We start from the raw sequence: 23,261 nt of genomic DNA, 5'->3' as shown, positions 1-23,261 counted from the left end.
TCACTAATCATCAGAGAAATGCAAATCAAAACAAAATGAGTTATCATCTCACACCCATGAGGATGACCACTATGACAAAAACAGTAAATAACAACTGCTGACTAAGGGATGAACGGGAACCCTCGTGTACTGTTGGCGGGACTGGAAAAGGGTACAACTGCTGTGGAAAGCAGTATGGTGGTTCTACCTAAGAAATCAGAATTATGATATTAAAAATAAAATTTTAAAAAAATAAATAAGAAAAAACAAAAACAAACAAATAAATAAAATTATAATTACCATATAATCCAGCAATCCCACTCCTGTGCCTATAACCAAAACAACCGAAAGCAGGATCTCAAAGAAACATCTGCATACCCATGTTTATAGCAGCACTATTCACAATTTTACATTCTACCAAGAGGTAGAAGCAATCCAAATGTTCCTTAACGGGTAAACAGATAAACTGTGGTATACAGATACAATGGAATGTTCTCTTCAGCCTTAAAAGGGAAGGAAATCTGGTCACACGCTACAACCGCTACAACTTGGATGAACTTTGAGGACATTATGCTAAGTACGTTATTCACAAAACAAGTATGTATGATTCCACTTCTATATCCAGAGTAGTCAAATTCAGAGAGACAGAGTGTAGAATGGTGATTGCCAGGGGCTGGGAATGAAAAAAGGCACATTGTTTTGTTTAATAGGTAGATTTTCAGATTTGCAAGATGAAAAAGTTCTGGAGATCTGTTTCAACAATGTGAATGTACTTAACACTACTGAACCGTACACTTAAAAATGGTTAGGATAGTAAATTTTATGCTATACTTTTTTTTTTTTTTTTTTTTTTTTTTTACAATTGAAAAGTAGTTAGTCTTGCACTTTTTACAGCTCTACCACCAGTGCATGATCTGGTACCATGCATTGCTCATAAAGAAAATTTTGTTGTTCACTAAGTTATGCAAATCTTTCAAATACATAGTGGGAAACTCCACTGTGTAACTGAGGAAAAAGAGAGAGTGAAAAGCGCAAATTACAACTTATCAATATGAAAATACTTCTGACCTTGCATCTCCTGAATGGGCTTCAGAGAGCCCTAGGGTCCCCGGACTTTGCTTTGGGAACCACTGTTCTGTGACATCACATGCATTTTGGCTGACTGACTTTTTTCTCCAACTTTAGCTTAAGAAAAACATAATTTTAATTATACTCTAATGTACTGCCTGAAGCAAATTTATTCCTATGTAAAACATACGTGAAAGCAAATAATTTTTTAGGCTGAAGTAGGTTGATGCAAAAGTAACTGCTGTTTTGGCCATTACTTTCAATGGCAAAAACTGCAATTACTTTCGCACCAACCATAATACAGTGAATACTAAAATTAACAGCAAACTATTAGCTGAATTAGGCGTATATATTGCTGATTTACATAGAAGCTCTTGGATTTCTTTTTAAATTGCTTTATTGTTTACAAAATCAATATTGTTGGAAACTGAGATAATCCCAAACTACAAACAACATGGAACCCTTAATACCATCACCAGAGATACTTGCACAGTTTCTATCCTTCAATGACAAAAAGACTAACAACCACAGGTCACGAAGCAATATGCAGGAACCTTCAAGTGAGCTACTTGTCATGTCTCAGAAGGGGCAGAGGCTAAAATTCTGCTGTTAAAATTCTTAATGTGTTAAAGTTTCTTATGTGAGAAATAGATTAATATCATGATCAAGAAGAAATGTAGGATGTGCATCAAGAGAAGAGCAGGTGTTCAGTCACACTTAAGAACAGATAAGAATGTTGAAAATACCAGATTTAATATCATCTGATTAGGAGTAATAATAAAGATTTATATTTAAAGAAAGATTTCTTTGAAAACTGAACCATATTTATGCAGATAAGCAAAGATTTCACATTTGATATCTAAACAGAAAATTAACAAAATAATTTGCTACTATGGCAGAATTAACTTGCTAGGGAAACTGTTATATCCCAGGAATACAGTGGCACGGTGTGAAGAAAAACAAAGTGAGGGGACTCAATTAATTTCTTCCCGTGAAATCTGATCCCAAAATTCCTACCTCCAAAGTCTAGATCTGCTGAAGCTTTATTATTTAATGGTATAAACTGTTAAAGACAATTCTCAAAGTACAAACCAATATTTTAAACAAGAGCAGCATCACTGTAATAAGAAAATATTTCAAAGTAAATACTGCAAAAACGTAATAATTTGGGTGTATCTCACCCTACTAAAAAATAAAATCAGTAATTATTATTTACCTTAGACCTTATGTCTTAAGGAACATTTGTAAGGCAAAACTGGCACTATATGACATTTTAAAAGAGCCATTCATTTCCACAAATACTGTTCAAACAAGCTCTGTGTAAAATAAAGATCACGTTTTGGTAGCTTAAATTTTGGCTCAAAGTACAATTATCATTTACATTGTATACAATCAAAGACACACTTTCACATAAAGATTGTAAAATAAATGCACATTCTCTTAGCTTTTGTATCTGATAAGATCGACACACAGGAGATTTGAGCTACTGATAACCTTACCCATCAGAGTCCAGAAAACAGTGAGCAAAAATGTTAGAAATAACTGTATTATAAATTATTAAGTTGCAAACCTCTTGGGGGAGGGGGGAATATATATCTCTATATCCCCTACACAGTTCCTTGAACTGCTTTGGATCCATTTTTTGTGGTTTTCAGTGATTTAATATAATGTTTATAAGGAGGGGAGCTTGTGTTCCGATAAAAGTGCAAGTATTAATAATACAAAATAATAAAAAAGCATCCATTTCAATATCATTTTTAAAGCATATAATGCACAAATAGTAAAAAGAACTTACCAACTCTATCAGGGAGGACTTCAAGCGCAGAAACTCTTTCATCTTTATTAAGTTCTAGTCCATAAACACAGTCAAATCCATCGTATTTTATAAGATACAAAGAAGGATTTACAGGCACCTGGTCCAGAACGGTTCCTTTCCACTGGGTAACAGGGCCATTCCCCTCTTTCCACCCATGCTGAATCCTGCAGCCTACGATGTTCCGCCGGGGCTGGGAAACAGGTTTGCTCGGCCCCACACTGCTCCGATGTTTTCTGCATTCACACATATACACACATAAGGTATTATCTCAAAAGTATGCATGCCTAGATCTAACATAACTGGCTAATATGCTCTCATTACAGATGGTCCCAAAATATGTACAAACTCATGTTTGCCACATTCCTGCTTCAGATGACTCAAGGTGGTTATTTTCTACCCGTGTACCAGTGGTGGTGAGTGTGTGACATGGCATGTTAGTAATAGGAACTTGTTGTGCATCTCAACTGTATACAGAGAAGGGGAAAAAGAAAACTACTAGTCAATAGCAACTTAAGCCCTACTATTAATCGCCAGGTCCTCAGCTTTCTGAGTTTAATTCAATCAACTCAAAATTATCTAAGTTAATTAAAGAAGCAGAAGGGCTGACCCATGAAATATATTTTACCAATAATCACACAGGTATATAGCTTTATACAATATGGCTCCATTTTAAGTTAAAAATAAATATATGACTATTCAATTTAAACCACTCCAGTGCCCAAGTATTTCTGCCCGTACAGGCTTAAATAAAAATAAACTAGACAATTTTCTCTTCAACTGAAGTCCACACTAGCTTAAATCAAATACACTACAGAAATATTATTTGTCTAGAAAACATATAATCTTAAAACTGAAGTTTATAAAAAACAATGTAATATTAAAAATTACTGAAACACACTATTTTTTTCCTGATTATTAGCAACTGGAAAATCTACATAGGATGTTTATAAATAATACACCTGGCTCTTGCTATCAGGAAAAAATCTTCATTTCACCTTGAAACCTTGGCTTCTTGGAGGCAAGCTGAAGGCCAAAACCAACACAATGGATGTTGATATATGCCAAGAATGAGAACAGCTGAAAGGAATTCCCTTCCCACAGTTTTATGGATATAAAGCTCTCATTTCATAAACCATGAAAAAAAGTGATTAATGTCTGACATATAACACAAACAAGTTTTTTAAAGAAACAATTTATTGTAGGTTGTAATGTTTAAAACTAAAATTATCTATTTTCTAAATAGAAAGAATTTCCTCTAGACTGGTAACATAAATGTAGCTAAGTCAGAGGAGAACAGGCCATGAGAGACCATAAGGAGTATTCACAACAGAAGGGAGGCTTCCCCTTTGGTGTGAAAAACTAAGCAAGGGGATCGGAGCCTAACCAGGCAGACTGGGAAGGAGACTGACAAGGTTAAGTGCAAGACTGTGAGGCCAGAAAACCCAGGTCTGCCTACACCCCTCGGGACTGTGCAAACACCCAGGAAACCTTCCTTCCTGAAAGACAAAGCCCTTCTGAGTACACAATCCTCACTGAGCAGGACAGGACCACAGGGCAGGAAAGCAGGATTCAGGCACAAATGAGGGTGGCAGGTCTCAGAAAGTATGACAGAGGTGGCTACACAAGAGAGGTCTTAAGCTACGAAAGCCTTCCTGGAATCCTCTTATTCACATGAGTCTGGAGGCATCATGGTTGGACAACACACACAGTTATTTTTGAGGAGGAAAGAGACTAACAATGTGAAGGATGTTCTGACAGGCAGGAGCAGGCCTCAAAAACAGGCTCATGAAGTAGATGAAAACTACTAACACAGAGCAAATGGCAGAAGCCATGAAAGAGGAACTGCGATGATTAATTTTTTTGTCAACTGAACTGTGCTACAAAGTGCCCAGATTAAACACTATTCATGGGTGTGTCTGTGCATTTGAATCAGCAGACTGAACAAGGATGATGCCCTCACCAACGTGGGTGGCCATCATCCATTCTGTGGGCTTGAACAGAACAAAAGATGGAGGAGGGAGGAATTTGCCCCTTTTTCTTCCTGCTGGCCTGCTTGAACTGGGACATGGTGGGGTCGCCCCATGTTGGCCACCTCTGTCAGGGTCACCACCTGGGGGAGGGAGGGGGGTGTGCAGGGGTCTGTCCTGCACACCCTGACTCAGGGACAGGTGAATAAAGTACACTGACATACAGATATTATGCTTTGCCAGTTTGGCTTGAGGGTCCATGGCTGCTTACAGACTCCCTGGAGAGGGCTGTAAAAAGATAGAGCCACCGGCCCACCACCACTCAGTGAGAATCGCATTTATTTAGTAAAGTTTAATTGACAAAGGCTTGAGTCAACACCACTATACTGAAAGATTAAAGGACAGGTTCCAATGCCCAAAGCAAACACAATCAGTGGGTAATAACCCTGGTCAACCTCCCCCAAGACAGCCATCCAGCCCAAAGGTTAGTTTTAAGACCACATGAGTAAACAAGCTAGTTAGGTAAACTACTCACATTCCTTTGTCTTTGTGCCCTAATCTCTTTGGCTCCTGCAAAGAGACTCTGGCTGTCTTCAGCCAAGAGCTATAGAAAAAGCCCTTAGGCCTTCCAAAAGGGTTTGAGACTATATGCTACAACTTTCTCTAATATTTTCCCCTCAATATTCTTGCCACCATCCTGAGTAAATTCCTACAGGACATCAGTCTTCTCGTGCCCTTGGACTGAAACTGACACCACCAGCTCCCCTAGTTCTAGGCCTGCAGACCGAATTCCACATCCAGCTTTCCTGGGGCTTGGCTTACAGATAGCACTCCATGGGACTTTTCAGCCTCCAAAACAGAATGAGCCAATTTCTCATAATAAATCTCCTTCATATTTTATCTATTTCCCAACAATTCTATTTCCCTGGAGAACCCTAACTAACCTAAGAACATATATCACAAATAGAAAAGATGAAAAATGAGATAGCCAGACAAGAAAAGATGTAAGAACTATCAGAGAATATAAAGAATCAATAGCAATTTGAAATTTTTTTTTCAGAAACAAAGAATAAACTAGAACATGAGAAGAAATAGACACCATGAGAGCATGTAAGGGAAGTGGATGATGAAAAGGGGACAGATGGGGACAAAAGCAGAAAGAATTAAGAGATGGTAACAAATATTCCAACTTCTGTATAACAGAAGAACTAAAAACTAAAAGTTCACAGAAGAGAATACTAAAAACTGCAATTCAAGAAAACTTTCCTGAAACAAAACAATTGAACATACAAAGGCACCCCATGGGAAAACACAGAATGACTGGAGCTAAGGCATATCCAAGTCAAATAAATGAATTTTAAAGAAAATAACACTCTTTGGTCATTTAGACAAAAGAACCAATCATGTGTAAGGGAAAGACTCAGAATTTGACAGCAACACTCAATGCCAGAAGGCAAGAGAGTAATAAACTTAAGATTCTCAGGGAAAAGAAAACGTGAGCCAAAGATTTGTTTATCAGCCAAGAATGTACACTACCTTCAAGTATAAAGGCCACAGACAAAACTGTAATCACTATGTCAGAAGGCAGGGGATACTGTTATAAAATTACATGATGATGAGCTTCAGATAATCAAGGAACTCAAAGAGAAGGTTCAGCACAGCACTGGGAGAAAGCAACGAATAAATTTAACTGAATGATGGCAAGGAGAGACAACAGTGTGTAACCATTGTCTGTTCTGATATTATAAATTTAACACAACTCAAAAACAGGAGGAAAGCATATGTCAAGTAGAATAAGTATACTGACTGTCTACAACACTTGCATCAAAAAATGGATTAAAATTAGGATTGGAGAGAGAAAGGAGATGACAAAGAGCTAAATTCAAAACTGTTCACTGTAAGGAACCAATATATATCACCTAAAAATAAACAAAAAATCTGTAACTTTACTACTCAGAGGTAGAAGAAAGGAGTTTTTTTAGACATTTGTATAATCTCTTGGAATATACAATAATATCCAATTGGCCTCTTTAGAAAAACAGCTGATGAAGGAGGTAACACTTCCACTTTAGAACACAAGAATCCTTTTTGGCAATACTTTTTTCCTTAAACTGATAGCCAGTTACATATCTTCTTTTGGTTTCTAAGCAAAAGACCCAGTGAGTTACTCCCTGTACGGAATCAGGCTTTCTTCATGTTTAGCGCAAAGGCTAAGGTTAGTTCCCAAGCCTCACTAAGGACAGAATTCAGTCTTGTGTTCCATTTTGTAATTTACACAGACATTCCATGATTACTACTAAAATTATAAGCAAATATATCATCTTCACCAGTATGGTGGTTAACTTTGTGTGTCAATTTGGTCACACAACAGTGCTCAGATATGTGGTCAAACACTAACTAGTCTAGATGTTACTCTGAAAGCATTTTTTAGCGGGAATGAACCTTTGGATCACAGACTATGAGCACAGCAGGCTGCCCTCATAACGTAGGTGGGCCTCATTCAAGAAAAACACTGGCCTCCGCGGAGAAGGAAGGGATTCTGCCTCCAGACTGCCTGTTCATGCTGCAGCTTCAACTCTTCCCTGGGTCTCTAGATGGCTGGCCTACCCTGCAGATTTTGAACTTGTCAGTCCCCATAACTGCATTAGCCAATTCTTTAATATAAATCTTTCTCCTTCCCTCTCAATGTGTTCCTCTCTCTCTAACAGCATGAAATTTTCTACCTTTGATTTTATTTATTTATTTATTTTTTGAGACGGGATCTTGCTCTGTCGCCAGGCTGGAGTACACTGGCATGAAATCAGCTCATTGCAACCTCCACCTCCCGGGTTCAAGTGATTCTCCTGGCTCAGCCTCCCAAGTAGCTGAGACTACAGGCGCGCGCCACCATGCCTGTCTAATTTTTGTATATTTAGTAGAGATGGCATTTCACCATGTTGGCCAGGATGGTCTTGATCTCTTGACCTTGTGATCCTCCAGCTTCGGCCTCCCAAAGTGCTGGGATTACAGGCGTGAGCCACTGTGCCCAGGCTGTACCCTTGATTTTCAACAAAACCAACATAAACTTGACCTATGACAGCAGAATTTTTACTTGTCGCTGCTCCCTCCTACACTTGTTAGCAGCATTCCTCTGTAAATGGGAATTATCTGCAGTTGCTCCTGATACGGTCTAGAATCGCATTTCGGAATAAACAGCTTTAATACTAGACACCTCTAAGGAGCAAAAAAGGTCTCCTCCCTTTGGGCATTACACAAGGGGCTCGCATCTGGCCAGAAGTCCTCCTCAAACTGGACCCAGGGTCCTTTAATTCTGAGGCTGCATATTCCTCCCTTTTGAACTGATTGTATTTCCTCATCTTCGTATTTTAAAAAGTTAGCTTTTGCTGTGGTAAATCATACTGAGTCTCATATTTAACATTTTGTTCTGTTATATACTTGTCTTCTGTTTTCTTTCACTCACTTTCCTCTCTTCATCAGTACAGCTAGAATGATTGAAGTTTCTTTTCACTAAATAAAGCTTCTAGTGCAAATGATGCATCCTACTTCTATTCTTCCAGCAATTACCTTTAACTTTCCAAACATCATAACCTAAACTGTCATTTTTCTATTAAAATCTATGATTAATCAAAACCTATACTTTTCACCCCTTATCCAAAGCAACACCAACACCAAACAAAAATCCTTAAAAGAAAGACTTAAAATCTTACCTAATTCTACTGAATTGCTGAAATGTAGGCTTTTGTTCCAAATTGTTATTTTTCATTTTGCTTTTTTTTTGAGACAGAGTTTTGCTCTGTCGCCAGGCACCAGGCTGGAGTGCAATGGCGCAATCTCAGCTCACTGCAACCTCCGCCTCCCGGGTTCAAGCATTTCTCCTGCCTCAGCCTCCCAAGTAGCTGGGACTACAGGCATGTGCTACCATGCCCAGCTAATTTTTGTATTTTAGTAGAGACGGGGTTTCACCATGTTGGCCAGGATGGTCTCGATCTCTTGACCTCGTGATTCTCCCGCCTCGGCCTCCCAAAGAGCTAGGATTACAGGCATGAGCCACTGTGCCCGGCCCATTTTGCTACTATCTTAATAGTAACTTTTCAAAATGCTGCATTATTTAGAAACAAGAAAGGCTTTTTGCTCAATATTTTCACATTTTCTTCTCACATATATTCTGTCCTCCTAGATACATCCTCCTAATTCTTTGAGATAAAGTTCAGAAATATGAACTTGCTAGACTCTTGTAAGCCTCAAAATATCATTTTGCCCTCATCCCTGAATTGCCTATGTATACAAATCAGTTTCAAAATCTTTTTCCCCTCAGTACTTTGAGAGAAAAAATTTTTTTTATCATCTAGAATTACAGACGATAGAAGCCAATCTGATTCTTGTTCTTTTGAGGGACAATTCTCTCTTCAAGGTGTTTTATTTTATTTTTTTTGAGAGAGAGAGTCTCAGTCACCCAGGCTGGAGTGTAGTGGCGCAATCTCAGCTCACTGCTACCTCCACCTCCCAGGTTCACGTGATTCTCGTGCCTCAGCTTCCCAAGTAGCTGGGATTACAGGTGTGCACCACCATACCCAGCTGATCTTTGCATTTTTAGTAGAGACAGGGTTTTGCCATGTTGGTCAGGCTGGTTCAAACTCCTGTCCTCAAGTGATCTGCCCCAGCTCAGTCTCCTACAGTGCTGGGTCTTCAAGGTATTTTAGAATTTTCTTTGTTCCTAGATTCTAAAATGTCAGGAAGACGTGTGACATGTGTTTTTAATTATCCCTCACAAGAACTTGGTCAATCGGAAGAGAGCAAAGGAAAACGATCACTCATGTGTAGTCTGGATTATTCTTCTCCTTCACCCCCTTTTGGAATCTCATTAGACAAATGCTAGCACTTCTAGATCAATCTTCCATGATTCGACTGCCCTCTCATACTTTTCACCTTGAAGAAATCCTTAGTTCAATTGTTAGTGAATTAAATAAACTCTATTTTCAGCCTATTAAATAACTTGCATAATATTTTTAATGTCTAAAAACTAATTGTTTCATTGTCATCATATCTTGAATGGTTTTTCTTTTTAATGAACATACTTTCTGATATCTGAAGACAAGTTTCATTTCTTTACTGATTCTTCCAGGAACTCACTACGATCAGGTCTTCTCTGTTTCCTACACATACATAGTGACTGCTGGCTTGTTCTTCTGTTTTGACTAGTGACTATCTTTTATGTGTTTAGTGCTCTAAGATGCCTCATGATTCTTGGTATCAGTATTTGTAGATGTAAGTCAAGATGAAGTGCCATCTGCAGATACAATGTATGTCTTCAGCTCAAGTCAGACTCTCTGGCCTCTGAGTAGTAAATGCAGGGTCTGATGACAGAGGCCATGACCCTGGTAGCTGCACAGAGGCTAAGAAGTGACAGTTATCTTTAAGGCAAGAAGAGGTAAGCTGAGCATCTTCTGTTCCAGTGACAATTCTGTACAATTAATTTTCTTACCCTTATTTTGGTGACTATACCCAAGCTATTCTATTGTCCAGCCCTTACTATCTCTGATCCTGGCAGCATTCTAGATCTAGTTTGATTATTTACTTTTTGGCACCAGAGTTCCTCAGTGGAATCTTGATATAAATTTGTTCCTATCTGCTTGAGATCTAGAAATTTCTTAGTATTCTGGTCTGCCAGCAGGATGATCTTTTCGTATTAACGATAACAAAAACAGAATTTTGATGATTTTAATGTAAACTGTGATGAAGTACTATTTTCTACCTCTGTATAAAATGAATAAAACCTTTCTAGTGATTAGTTTGGCAGTATCTGTCCAAAGCCTTAACCATTTGGAGTTTCCATTGTTCCAGTGAGTCCGTATCTACAAATTTATCAGAAGAAAATAATAATGGATGTGCACAGATACTGCTAACAGGGGAAACTAAACATAAAATGTTTACCAACAGGCCCCAATAATTAAAAACTTCAAAGTATATATCTCCATGATAAAATAACTATATACATATTAAAATCATGAAAAAGAATTTAATTTTAAAGAAATGGGGTCTTGCTATGTTGCCCAAATTGTCCTCAAACTCCTCAGCACAAAGAATCCTCTTGCTTCAGCCTCCCAAGTAGCTGGAACTACGTACGGATGCCTGCCACCACGCCCAGCTAATGTTTTATTTTTTGTAGAAACAGGGTCTCACTGTGTTCTCCAGGCTGGTCTCAAACTCCTGGGCTCAAGCAGTCCTCCCACTTTGGCCCCCCAAACTGCTGGGGTTACAGGTGTGAACCACTGCACCCAGTCTCAGAAAAATTTTAAAAACCCAGAAGTGTAGAAAATATGACCACATGAAAAATTTTTATACGCAATCCTTATTGGTATGTAGGAAAAAGTTTTTGACAATATACATTAAATTAACAGACAATCTCTGGGTGATGGCATTATAAGTAAGTTTTCTTCCTCTGTGTTTACCTGTTTCCAAAATTTTCTACAACTTAAGTATTTCAGTTTTACAGCCACATAAAACACAATTTTAAATTATTGCTATATTAATGCAATGTGTATACTAATTCACCAAGAAATTATATATAAAAACAGATATACATATTTTAAGAATAGCAATTCCTACATTAATTTCTATTGCCTTTTTGTGGTTCAAGAGCAATTCTTCTTTCAGAATGTAATTTTACTATTTCCAAAAGAAGAATTAAAGAATATCTGTTACAGATACTATTTCTGTCCAATTTACTTAATAACTAAATTTGACTGAAAAGGCAAAGGAAACAAAGGTAATTTTCCCCTGAAGGCAAAAAACCGAGTAATTAGAATAACATACTATACTTGTTAAAATTACTGGGCCTTGAATGCACAAGCTGCTCAGCAGCCAAAGTTCACAAGTATGAGTGTTTAAACAAACCTAGACTGTGTTCACTACTAAAAGTACTGAAATACGGAAGCTGTTGATAAATTCATTTCAGTTCTTCCAACTAGCACCTACTTTAAGACAGGTTTAGCTACACTAAGAATATCTGATATTTGGCAAAATGTAGACTACTGAAGCTAGGTGAGGAATGCCAAGACTTATGATATACTACTCTATATTTTTGTGAATATTTAAAATTTCCCAAAGTAAAAGGTTATTTTTATATTGAACAAGTTCCAAGAAATTTTAATTTCTAATCACCTACTAGGAGTTCTTAAAAAAAAAATCAGGAAAAACTATTAATAATAAAAGTTAAAGCTTATTTACAAGTTGAAATAGTGTATATAAAAGGAAACTATTAGGAATTACTGGAAAGGGAATAAAATGAAAACAAACCCCCTTTGATTATATCTGGATCATTCAGAATATCCCCAATAGAGAGGAGTGATTAGCAACTCCAGTGTGATTTAAAATGAAGGTTTTTTTTTTTAATATAGTGATTTTGATTTAAAAACTCTCTGAATATATGTATTTCTAAAAGCCCTTCAATCTCTTATATTTTCTCAGGAAAGAGTCTAAAATATTCTTAGCTCTCATTTACCAGTTAGTAACATCCCCTCAAAGGGCAATACTGTAAAGCAAATACCAAGATACTTCATTCAACCTAGGACATCTTGAAATGCAGCCAGAATTAAACATCTATAACCTCTTTTCTTGTTCCATAACTCCAGAAGCTATTTGTTGAAACAAATAATTCACGGACAAAATAAAGTGATCGAAAGGTATTTAGCATCATTAGAGATAAACTGATATCTGTGTAATGGCTAAAAAGAACTTTCTTGTAGTTTGAATTTGAGTAAATGGTAAACAATTACACAGCACTGCACCCACCTTTCATTGCTATAGTTTTGTATGCTAATTTCCAACCACAATTTAACTTCGTTCTCCAATGTGCTTATGATATCATTCCAACAATGATTTAGGCCAGTGCTTCTCAAACTTCAGCATGCATCTGAATCACCTGGGGAGCCTCTAATGAGATTCCCCAGACCAGCCCCCAAAGCCTCTTGGGATTCAGCAGCCTGAAGAGAGGAACCAAAGAATTTCTAGAAGTTCCCAACTGCTGAACTGATGCTGCAGCCAATCCACGAACCACATCTTGGGTAGCACTGATTTAGAACGAACACTATGTCTTCATTTTCCCAACAAAGAAAACTGAGATTGTAGGAAACTGAGATTATGTACTCTGCTCAACACTTCAAAGAAGTTCTGAAAGTACTATTACTCTGTGCTGACATCTTGTGTTGAAAAACCTTTTTAGGAATGCAAAAGGCTTACTGGGGGATGGGGGGGTAGGGGAAGGAAAAAAAAGAAATTAAATGAAAAGGAAAGGAAAGAAAAAAGAAAGACTTTTCATCTTTTTACCTAGACTTAGACTCCCTTAACGGCTTGAATTAACTCCTATTCCTAACCAGTATTTAAATATCTAATCTTGGTAGTCAGTACGTACAGACATAATATATGTTAAATTTTCAACAATCACAATTCTACCTCATACCTGTAAATGCCTGTCATATGCTGTATGCTAGGTTGTAAGGACTAATTACTGATACTCTTGGTCTACTTGGTATTGTTATAAAGCAATTCTCTTACTCTGGGCTACAGATTTTAGAAGAAAAGACTGGCTAAATCAAAATAATTGTCTTTTTGCAAGACGCAAATCAGAGAGGGAAAAAACCTGCTTTGCTGGTAACTGTTAGTCAATAAAAGTTCTATACCAAGTACTGTCATTTATCAGATTAAACTGTCAACAATAAAAACAAGATAGACCCCAAAAAAGTCATTTCTCCATCTACATTAGTGTGGTTCCTTTCATTACTCTGTCTACACACTGTACACTCTGGGAATACCAGAGATGTCCACGGCAAACATTCAAACAGCTTCAGGGCCTCCAAGTGCTACTCTCATTACTGGCATGAATGACTTACTGCAAGGTGATTAAAAAGCATTCAATGTTCTGAACAACTTATGACTGTCAACACCATGGTGCACCAAGAATTATCCAGTCTTCATGTCGACAACTGAAATAACCAATTTCTGAGACGAGAAAACAAAACGTGAAGTTCAATAACTATGGCGTGGTAGTTAATAACACGGGCTCTAAAATCAGACCATCCTATTTGAGTCCTAGCTCAATCACCTACTTACTAGCTACATGACCTTGAACAAGTTACTTGATCCCCCCATGCATCAGTTTCCTCACCTGTAATTAAGGTTCAGAGTTCCTATGTGACAGGGCCATCATGAAAACTGCAGAAGAACACTCCAGGGACGAGGAGTAAAAAGACATTCTTTGTCAGTGAGTAGTATTCCTATCTTATAAAAGGAAAAAATATCCCTGGAAATCCTTCTATTTACTGTTTAGTAGATTCTAGTCCACTTTCTAAATCTAAGTTAGTGAAAAATATACCAAAGCCCAATCACCTGTTTCAACAATAGCATGGAATGGAAATCTATTCCCTATTCAAATTGCAGGAGCAGGGAAGGGAATTTACATTTTAAAACTGAAACAAAGAACCACTAGGAAGAAATTTGTCTTAGACATCCCTCCAACTATATTCTCCCTCCAAGATGTACTTTTAGACCAGGCATGGTGGCTCACGCCAATAATCCCAGCACTTTGTGAGGCCTAGGCAGGTGGATCACTTGAGGTCAGGAGTTAGAGATCAGCCTGGCCAACATGGTGAAACCCTGTCTATACTAAAAATACAAAAATTAGCTGGGTGTGCTGGGGCATGCCTGTAGTCTCAGCTACTTGGGAAGCTGAGGCAGGAGAATCAGCTGAACCCAGGAGGTGGAGACTGCAGTGAACCGAGACTGCACCACTGCACTCCAGCCTGAGCAACAGAGCAAGACTCCGGTCTCAAAAAAAAAAAAAAAAAAAGGGCGGGGGACGTTTAATGCAAATGTTTGTCCCAAATCACGGCCAGCCCAGAAAGGCGTATCCACCAGTCTGACCCAAACACTTCGAGGTGCTCAGCCTATAGGAAAAAAACAAGCTCCCTTCTATTTTCTTACAAAACAAAAACTATAGAATGTTTCCTGTGTAGTCTCAGCACTTCACACCAGACTCCTTGAACCTTCTTCCCAACACCTTCAGGGACAGGCGCTATTGCTCACTCAGTGCAGTTCTGTGACTTTTCCCTCAAACAACCAGAAGTTCTTTCTCAGCACCTCCTGTACTGACTTGGGAAGAGACCGAAGGGGTGGCCATCGTCACAGAGCACCAGTGTCAAGCCAGATGGCCCTTACTCCTTACAACTTCTGTGAGTCAGAAGCGGAGAAAGTGAAGGGGAGAAGGATACTATAGTTCTGCTTTTTTATATTTGGTTTCCATAAAAATTGCATTTTAGAAAGGAATCTATGCTAAAAAGTTTCAAACCTCATTGTTCTAGTTCAATATACCTTGATTTCAGAAAGGAGTAAGCCAACCTCAGACACAGTAAGGAACTTCCAACAGGCCTAACAGCCGAACTCCATCAGGCTTCCTAACTCTAAGACCAGCACCTGGGAGAGCCTCTTCAAAGCTCCATAAAGCCATCCCTGCTCACTCCATGTGAAAGACATTAATAATCATCATTCGTGAATGTGGAAACTTGTGTTTCTGCCTTTCCTTCTATCCATCTTCAGATTTGCATTGAGAACAGGAAAATGGGACTGACAACTTTTCCTTTCAATTTCTCCCTTTTGCTGGACAGTAATGTGCTCAAGCCTTCCAGTCTTCAAGACAACTATGTATGCCTGTGAAGGCACTAAATCAAGGTCCCCAAATGTGGAACACAGAGGATGAGAGATTCTTTCAGTTACTATACATATAAACTTTAGATAGGTGCTTGTTTCTTATGCTTTAGGGAATCAAACCTATGAATTAATGAATAGTATTGCTTATTAGGATGAGGCACACGGAATCTTCTTGCACAAAACCCAATTAATAACCCAAAAGCCCCATTAATATCTGAAATCCAAAGTAAATGAACTTTTAATCACAGATGATTCGAAAATACGGAAAAATGATTAGGATGCATATTAACATTCTAAAAGCCTTTAACTTAATTTGCAAAATCTATTTTGAATGAACTGTTCTGGTCTTGCAAAGTTAAGGTTTAACTTGCCTTTGTCCCCACTGTACTTAAGTTTTTCATCATTACCTAATATTTACAGCTTATAATTGTTTTTATTGTTATGTTCTATTTGTGGCAAGACATGGCTTACTATTTATGGTAATGCCATGATAATGAACGGAAACATATCACTGGATATGGCAAAACCATGAAGGTGATGAGCACATGGATAAAATCTGAGACACTATTAAACCTCAGAGAAAGAAGAACATATGTAGCTTACTTTCACATTTTTACTTTACAGGCAGTTTCTGAAGCTAAATATTACAAATATTTACATTATGTATCACGTAAACATTTTGGAGATTTTTGTTTGGTCCAGTCACTAACAATTACTGTAAGGCACACCTATTCATCAGCCCTTCCATGACAGCCAAGAAGCCTCTCATCTGCTTCAGCTATTACAGTGTGGTGGCTAAGGAGCATACACTTTCAATATAAATATTTTGGGGGAAAATGTTTTAAAGAGTGCCTCACATGGTGCTAGGGTCAAGGAGTGGCTTCTCCTTATTTAATAATCTATGATTAAGAAGAGTCTTACAATCAGAACAGACTGTTCGAGTGACATTTCCAGTTTGTAAGTGGCAAAGTTATCAGTAGAGGGTAGTTGTAAAATCCATTGTATCTAATAAAGTAAAAGTGGATATTATAATTGAAGATATTAATAGAATCTTAATTTTCTTTTTTGGATGTAACTATGTCACAAACAAAAAAAAATTTTTAGGGAAAAAAGTTCTGTAAGCTGGTACCTACAGAATTTAGGATTGAGAGCACACTTGTCAGTTTAAATACATGATTACTGCATTGTCTTTTAACATGGATATGCTTTCCTTAAATTCATAAGCTTTTCCTTCATTTAAAAATGTTATAAAGCAGTAAGCGTGTGACAGCATCCTAGGCACGCCCTCCCAGCATAAGACACAGTCTCTGCCCAAAAGGAGCTCCTTGTCAAACAGTGGACCAAGACCAGGAGAGGAAGCCTGCACACCCGGCCCACACAGTCATTCCAAGGAGAGAAGAGGGAGAGGTTCACCACGCACCTGCCACACGTGCCAGAACGGTTTTTCTTCCATTGGCCCAGTTCCCATTCAACTGTAGAAAAATCATGTCCCAAAGGCTTTTAATGGTTACAGGTAGACCTGGCACACTTCAGCCAGATCAAGGAAAAGGGAAGGGACAGAGAAGATGACTAGGTACTATTCCTCATCACACAGTACATCTCCTGTGAGCTAGGAGGCCATCAATCACAAGGGAGGGGGCCTTACCTAGGTGATCTTATATGCTGTGTACAAAAGGTCACAAAACACTATCTAGAATCAGTTTTCAGAACTGCTTACTTGTGGGACGTCCTCTTCTTCATCATGTTGGCAGATACTCCAGCATGGCCTGTAAGAGAGATGGGTATACAGTTAATGAAAACCAGATATAAAAATACCTCGTAGCTCAGGAAAAACTTCTGCAAAACTGCTATACAGAACATGAAAAGAAAATACACCATTACTAGCAAACATGTAAGAAAGCTATTTGTTTACTGAACTTCTAAAAGGAGATACACAGAAGAGACTCTTAAAAGACAATAATAGAGGCAACAGTTCTCTACCCACTCAAATTAGCCATGAAAACACAAAACCAAAACTGCATGGACAAGAGCTACAAGAAAAACTAAGCGTCAGCCTGGCGTGGAGGCTCATGCCTGTAATCCCAGCACTCTGGGAGGCCAAGGCAGGAAGACTGGTTGAAGCCAGGAGTTTTAGACCAGCCTGGGTAACACAGGAAGACCCTGTCACTACAAAAAAATAATGAACCAGGTGCAGTGGTTGCCTGTGGTCCCAGCCACTCAGGAGGCTGAGGTGGGATGAGCGCTTGAGCCCAGGAGGTTTAGGCTGCTGTAAGCTGTGTTTGTGCCACTGCAGTCCAGCCTGGGTGACAGAGAAAGACTTTGTCTCAAAACACAGAAGCAAACAAACAAAAAACCTAACTGGGCACAGTGGGTCACGCCCATAATGCAAACACTTTGAAAGGAGGCCAAGTATGGTAGATCACTTGAGGTCAGGAGTTTGAGATCAGCCTAGCCAAGATGGAGAAACCCTGTCTCTCCTAAAAATACAAAAATCAGTCAGGCATGGTGGAGTACGCCTGTAATCTCAGCTACTTGGGAGGGTAAGGTGGGAGGATCACTTGAACCCAGAAGGCAGGGGTTACAGTGAGCCAACATCGCACCACTGCACTCCAGCCTGGGCAACAGAGTAAGACCCTGTCTCAAAAAATAAAATAAAATTTAAAAAGACCAAAAGACCAAAACAAGATTAAGTGACAATCCTAGCTATAAAGTCCTAAATGGTACAGAGCTGTCTTACTGTCATAAACAACTGAAAAACAAGATGAAATATATGAAACACCTGGTTTTAGACGCTAGACAACAGGCAGCACAAGTGTGTGGGACATGGGAGCAGACAACACAGGAACTGTGCACAGGCCCGGACCTCATTCCTGGAAGCAACTTTTGGGCAATGGTACATGAAGGGGGAACCAAGAACACCATCTTTTTACCATGTTGTAAGTCAGTGGGTTGGCTGGAATTTGTGGAACTGCGTGTGGGCAAGAAGGGATCGACTCAGAAGGAAAACTCGAAAGCCTGCATTTGGGGGAAGATGTCTTAAGTCTCTGACGACACACAGATCTGCACATAATTCTGAGAATTCACAAAGGGGTATAGTTGTTCAGATCCCATCGCCACCTCTTAACACTTGGGGAAATCAATAAAGATGGCAAAAGATGGCCCTAACATGGAAATGTGAGGAAGCCTAGAACAAAAGCTCAGCACCTCCTTGCCAAAATAGACTCCAACACTCTGTAAAAGGGCATCAACAAAGTCCCACCGCTCAACAACACGAGATTTCAAACGTTCAATACCAACAAAAATTATTAGACATGAAAAAGGTAGCAGACTGTAACCCCATAATCAAACAGCCTGAGTGAAATAAAGTATTTAGCACGCAAGGACATTAAGAGAACATCAATACATACATTCAAAAATTTAAAGGAAAATACAAAAACTTAACATACAAAAATGGAAAATTTAAAGGAAACAAATAAATTAGTGAAAAATACATGATCTGAAATTAAAAGTTCACGGAATGTGAGATAAAAAGATCAGTGACTTTGTCACACAGCAATACAAACTACCCAAAATAGCACAGAAAGAAAAATCTGGAATAAAACAATGAACATAACCTCGGTGACCTTTACAGCAGTATCAACTAGCCTAACACACAGGAAAGTGGAATCAAAGGCAAAGAGTAGAGAGAGAAGTGAGGGGAAAACATAATGACAGAAAGTTGTCTAGATGTGATAAAAAGCATATAACAGAGCTAATAAGCTCAACAAAGCCAAAGAAAGACCAAAAACAAAGAAAACCACACCAAGGCACGACTTCATCAAATTTCTAAAAACTATTGATACAAATAAATTTTTTAAAATACCTAAAGAAGGTACATTAAAAATTGGAAAAAAAAAAAAAAAACTGGCTCCAAAATTGATGTCAGAAACCATATAAGCCTGAAGACAGTGGAGTAAATCTTTAAGGTGCTAAAAAAAATAAATAATAAGGCCAGGCGCAGTGGCTCACACCTGTAATCCCAGCACTTTGGGAGGCAGATTCAGAGGCAGGCGGATCACAAGGTCAGGAGATAGAGACTATCCTGGCCAACATGGTGAAACCCCATCTCTACTAAAAATACAAAAATTAGCTGGGCATGGGGGAGCATGCCTGCAATCCCAGCTACTCAGGAAGCTGAGGCAGTAAAATTGCTTGAACCGGGACCTGGGAGGTGGAGGTTGCAGTGAGCCAAGATCACACCACTGTACTCCAGCCTAGGCTACAGAGTGAGACTCCGTCTCCAAACAATTTAAAAAATAAAAATAAAAGCAAACTGGGCTAGGCGCAGTAGTTCACGCCTGTAATCCCAGCACTTCGGAAGGCCGAGGTGGGCAGATCACCTGAGGTCAGGAGTTTGAGACCAGCCTGGCTAACATGGTAAAACCCCGCTTCTACTAAAAATACAAAAAAATTAGCAAGGCGTGGTGGTGCACCTGTAATCCCAGTTTCTCAGGAGGCTAAGGCAGGATAACTAGAACTGCTTGAATCTGGGAGGCAGAGGCTGCAGTGACCCAAGATGTGTGCTGTTGCACTCCAGCTTGGGCAACAAAAGCAAAACCCCATCTCAAAAAAAAAAAAAAAAGAAAAAAAGGCAAACCAACTTACCCATGAACTTAAACCATCCAGCAAAAAATACGTTCCACCTGCCACACATCTGATAATTAAACTAAATAGAAATAGTCTAACTGTCCTAATTAAGACTATTATCAGACAGATTAGCTTCAAGACAAACAGTATTACCACAAATCAAAAGAACAATTCAAAATGCTAAAAGAATGAAAGGGTGAATTAATTAAAAAGCCGTAATAATCTTAAATCCATATGAACTCAGTTACAGAGAATGGAAATACATGAAGCAAAAACTGACAGAATTAAAGACAAAGACACATCCGTAATTATACTTAATTATACAACTCTCTCCTCTCACAATTGATGTAACAAGTGCATAGGAAAATCAGAAAGATACGTCATTAATATGGCAACAAAAAAAAAAATAGAAAAATTTTAAAAAGAGAATCAAAAGGAAAACAGAAGACCTGAACACCCAACCTTACTTAGTTGACATTTAAAGAATACTAAACTATTAATGCCAAAATACAGTTTTCCGAGTTCACACGGAAACGTTCACTCAGATACATCATATTTCTGAGTCATACAGGTCTCAGGTCGGACATGGTGGCTCACAAAACCTGTAATCCCAGCACTTTGGGAGGCTGAGGCGGGTGGATCACTTGAGATAGGGAGTTTGAGACCAGCCTGGCCAACATGGTGAAACCCCATCTCTACCAAAAAAAGGGGCAAAAATAAAAAAGCCAGGCATGATGGTGGCTGCCTGTAATTCCGGCTAAGGTAGGAGAATCACTTGAACCCGAGAGGCGAAGGCTGCCATGAGCCAAGATCGCGCCGCTGCAATCTTGCAGTCGCACTCCAGCCCAGAGTGAGACTCCACCTCAAAACAATAAAATAATAATAATAATACAAGTCTCAATACATTTAAGGCAATCTGAAATCAAACAAAAGCTTATTGTTCTACTCTGGAGACAAAAACAGGGAGATGGGCCCGACTGCCAAGAACCACTCAGCCCTCTTGACCCAGCACGTTCACGTGCACTGCGATGTGGACAGAAGCTCGGCAATGGCTAATGGGTGAAGAATTAAGTATGTGATGGCCCCAAATAATGAAGAAAGACACAGACTAGAAGCAGGAGCAAGTCTACCTGATGCGCATCCCTGGAGCATGTCTGGGCTTGGAGTAGACAAGGATGAAGGTGGTAAGAAATGGAAAAAAAGAAGTAAAAGTAAAAAGTCTTTCAGTATCTACTGGAATTGCACCAGGTGTCAAGAACCCTTTTCCACTCCTCAACACACACACAACCCCACACTGGATGTACTGAGTGCTGGGTTCTAGAAAAGGGTGCCTCAAATGCTAAACATTGTCCTACGTCCCCACAGAGTCAACCTTCCCATTTAGAAGAAATGGAACTTGCTATTTATCAGTCAAGAAAAGGTAAGCTATTCATAATCAAAGAATCCTTTAATCTTAAACAGGAATGGCCAATCAACAGCCACAGTCTGAGAAAAATGAAAGCAAGCAGCACCACTTTCCCTGAAATGATCTGAGAACTAAAATGATTATAAACTGGCATCTTCAAGGAAACTGGAGATATTGTAATAACAAAAGGGGAACAAGAGGCTATGAAAGGGGAAAGGAGCTCCTGAAAATTAAAAAGTGAATAAAGATAACCTGGCACTTAAAAAGCTTGGAAGTTAACCAATTCGTCCTAACAAAGGGCTAAACAAACTAAAAAATCACTAACTTTTAGACTGATCAGAGAATTGAGGTCACCAAACAACTGCCCCCAAAACTGGAGAAACAGGCAGAGGTAGAGAATCACTACTGATTAGATCAGAAACCTCCACAGGAACCAGAGCCATGGTAAGGAAACCTAAACTGCCAACTGACACTGCTGGAGAGTCAGCATGAACAGGTCTGACAAAAACTCCAGGGGTTGGGGGCTCTCTTACAAGGACCCCCACACTTTCCTTAAATTTTCCTCTATAAGCTAGAGAAGCTGGTCAAGCCATTCTGTCCCACAAGGGGCAAGGGTAGGGAGACTGGGAAGCACAAGCGAAGGTCCCAACTGAGGTGTACAAGCTCATGAAAAGACTGGCACGTAATCATAGGACTACGGACTGCTTCCCCTCCCCACCACCTTACCAAAGACTTATTACTACAGCTCCTCTTACCCAGACATCATGTGTACCTTTCAACAAGAAATCACAGGCTTATTAAATAAAACGCAAAAAGCAATCCTAAGAGACACAACAAGCATTAGAACCAGACGCAAATAGGCAGGAGGTTGGAATTACCAGACCAGGAATTTAAATGAACTATGATTAATATGCTAAAGTCTCTAACAAATAATGTAGACAACATGAAAGAATAGTTGGACAATATATACAGAGATGGAACTTCTAAGAATCAAAAAATACTATGGATAAACACTTTAACAGAAATGAAGAATGCCTCTCGCAGACTGGACAGGACTAAGCAAAATACCTCTGAGCTTGAGAACATCTTAATAGAAACTTCCAAAACTGAAAAGCAGAAAGAAACACCCCAAAATATTAAGAATATGAGACAAGTACAAAAGGCATAACTTACACATTATGGAAATTCAAGTAGGAAGAGAAAGAAAAGAATAGACGCAATGTGAAGCAAACACTGAGAATTTCCCAGAAATTAATAACAGACACCAGACCACAAATCCAGGAAGCTCAGAGGACACTAAGCCAAATAAATGCCTGAAAAACACTACACCTACAAATATCAAATATTCAAACTGCAGAAAATCAAAGGTAAAGAAAAGAAATCTTGGCCAGGCGCGGTGGCTCACACCTGTAATCCCAATACTTTGGGTGGTCGAGGTGGGCGGATCACTTGAGGTCAACAGTTTGAAGCTAGCCTGGCCAACAGGGTGAAACCCCATCTCTACTAAAATACAAAAATTAGCCGGGCATGGTGACATGTGCCTGTAACCCCAACTGCTCCAGAAGCTGAAGCAGGAGAACTGCTTGAACCCAGGAGGTGGTTGCAGCGAGCTGAAATCAGGCCACTGAACTCCAGCCTGGGTGACAGAGCAAGATACTGTCGGAAAGGGAAAGGGAAAAAGGGAAAGGGAAAGGGAAAA

At 39.0% G+C, this 23,261-nt stretch overlaps 1 protein-coding gene across 5 annotated transcripts in view; it reads right to left on the bottom strand.

The window, feature by feature from the left end:
• Nucleotides 1–23,261, bottom strand: part of SPIN1 (spindlin 1) — a 94,816-nt gene that overhangs the window by 12,719 nt on the left and 58,836 nt on the right. For all 5 annotated transcript variants that reach the window (XM_032260407.1, XM_032260405.1, XM_032260408.1 and 2 more), the window contains 2 exons: nt 17,249–17,297; nt 2,843–3,096 (listed from right to left, as the gene is read on the bottom strand). In XM_032260407.1, coding sequence (XP_032116298.1) covers nt 2,843–3,096; nt 17,249–17,297 — 303 coding nt within the window. The remainder of the gene's footprint in view (nt 1–2,842; nt 3,097–17,248; nt 17,298–23,261) is intronic.

The sequence above is a fragment of the Sapajus apella genome, unplaced genomic scaffold (genome assembly GCF_009761245.1).
Source record: "Sapajus apella isolate SASKATOON/1434 unplaced genomic scaffold, GSC_monkey_1.0 scaffold118, whole genome shotgun sequence".
NCBI lineage: Eukaryota > Metazoa > Chordata > Mammalia > Primates > Cebidae > Sapajus > Sapajus apella.
Note: the sequence above shows the minus strand (reverse complement) of the source record. Positions and strands in the feature narration are given on the sequence as shown.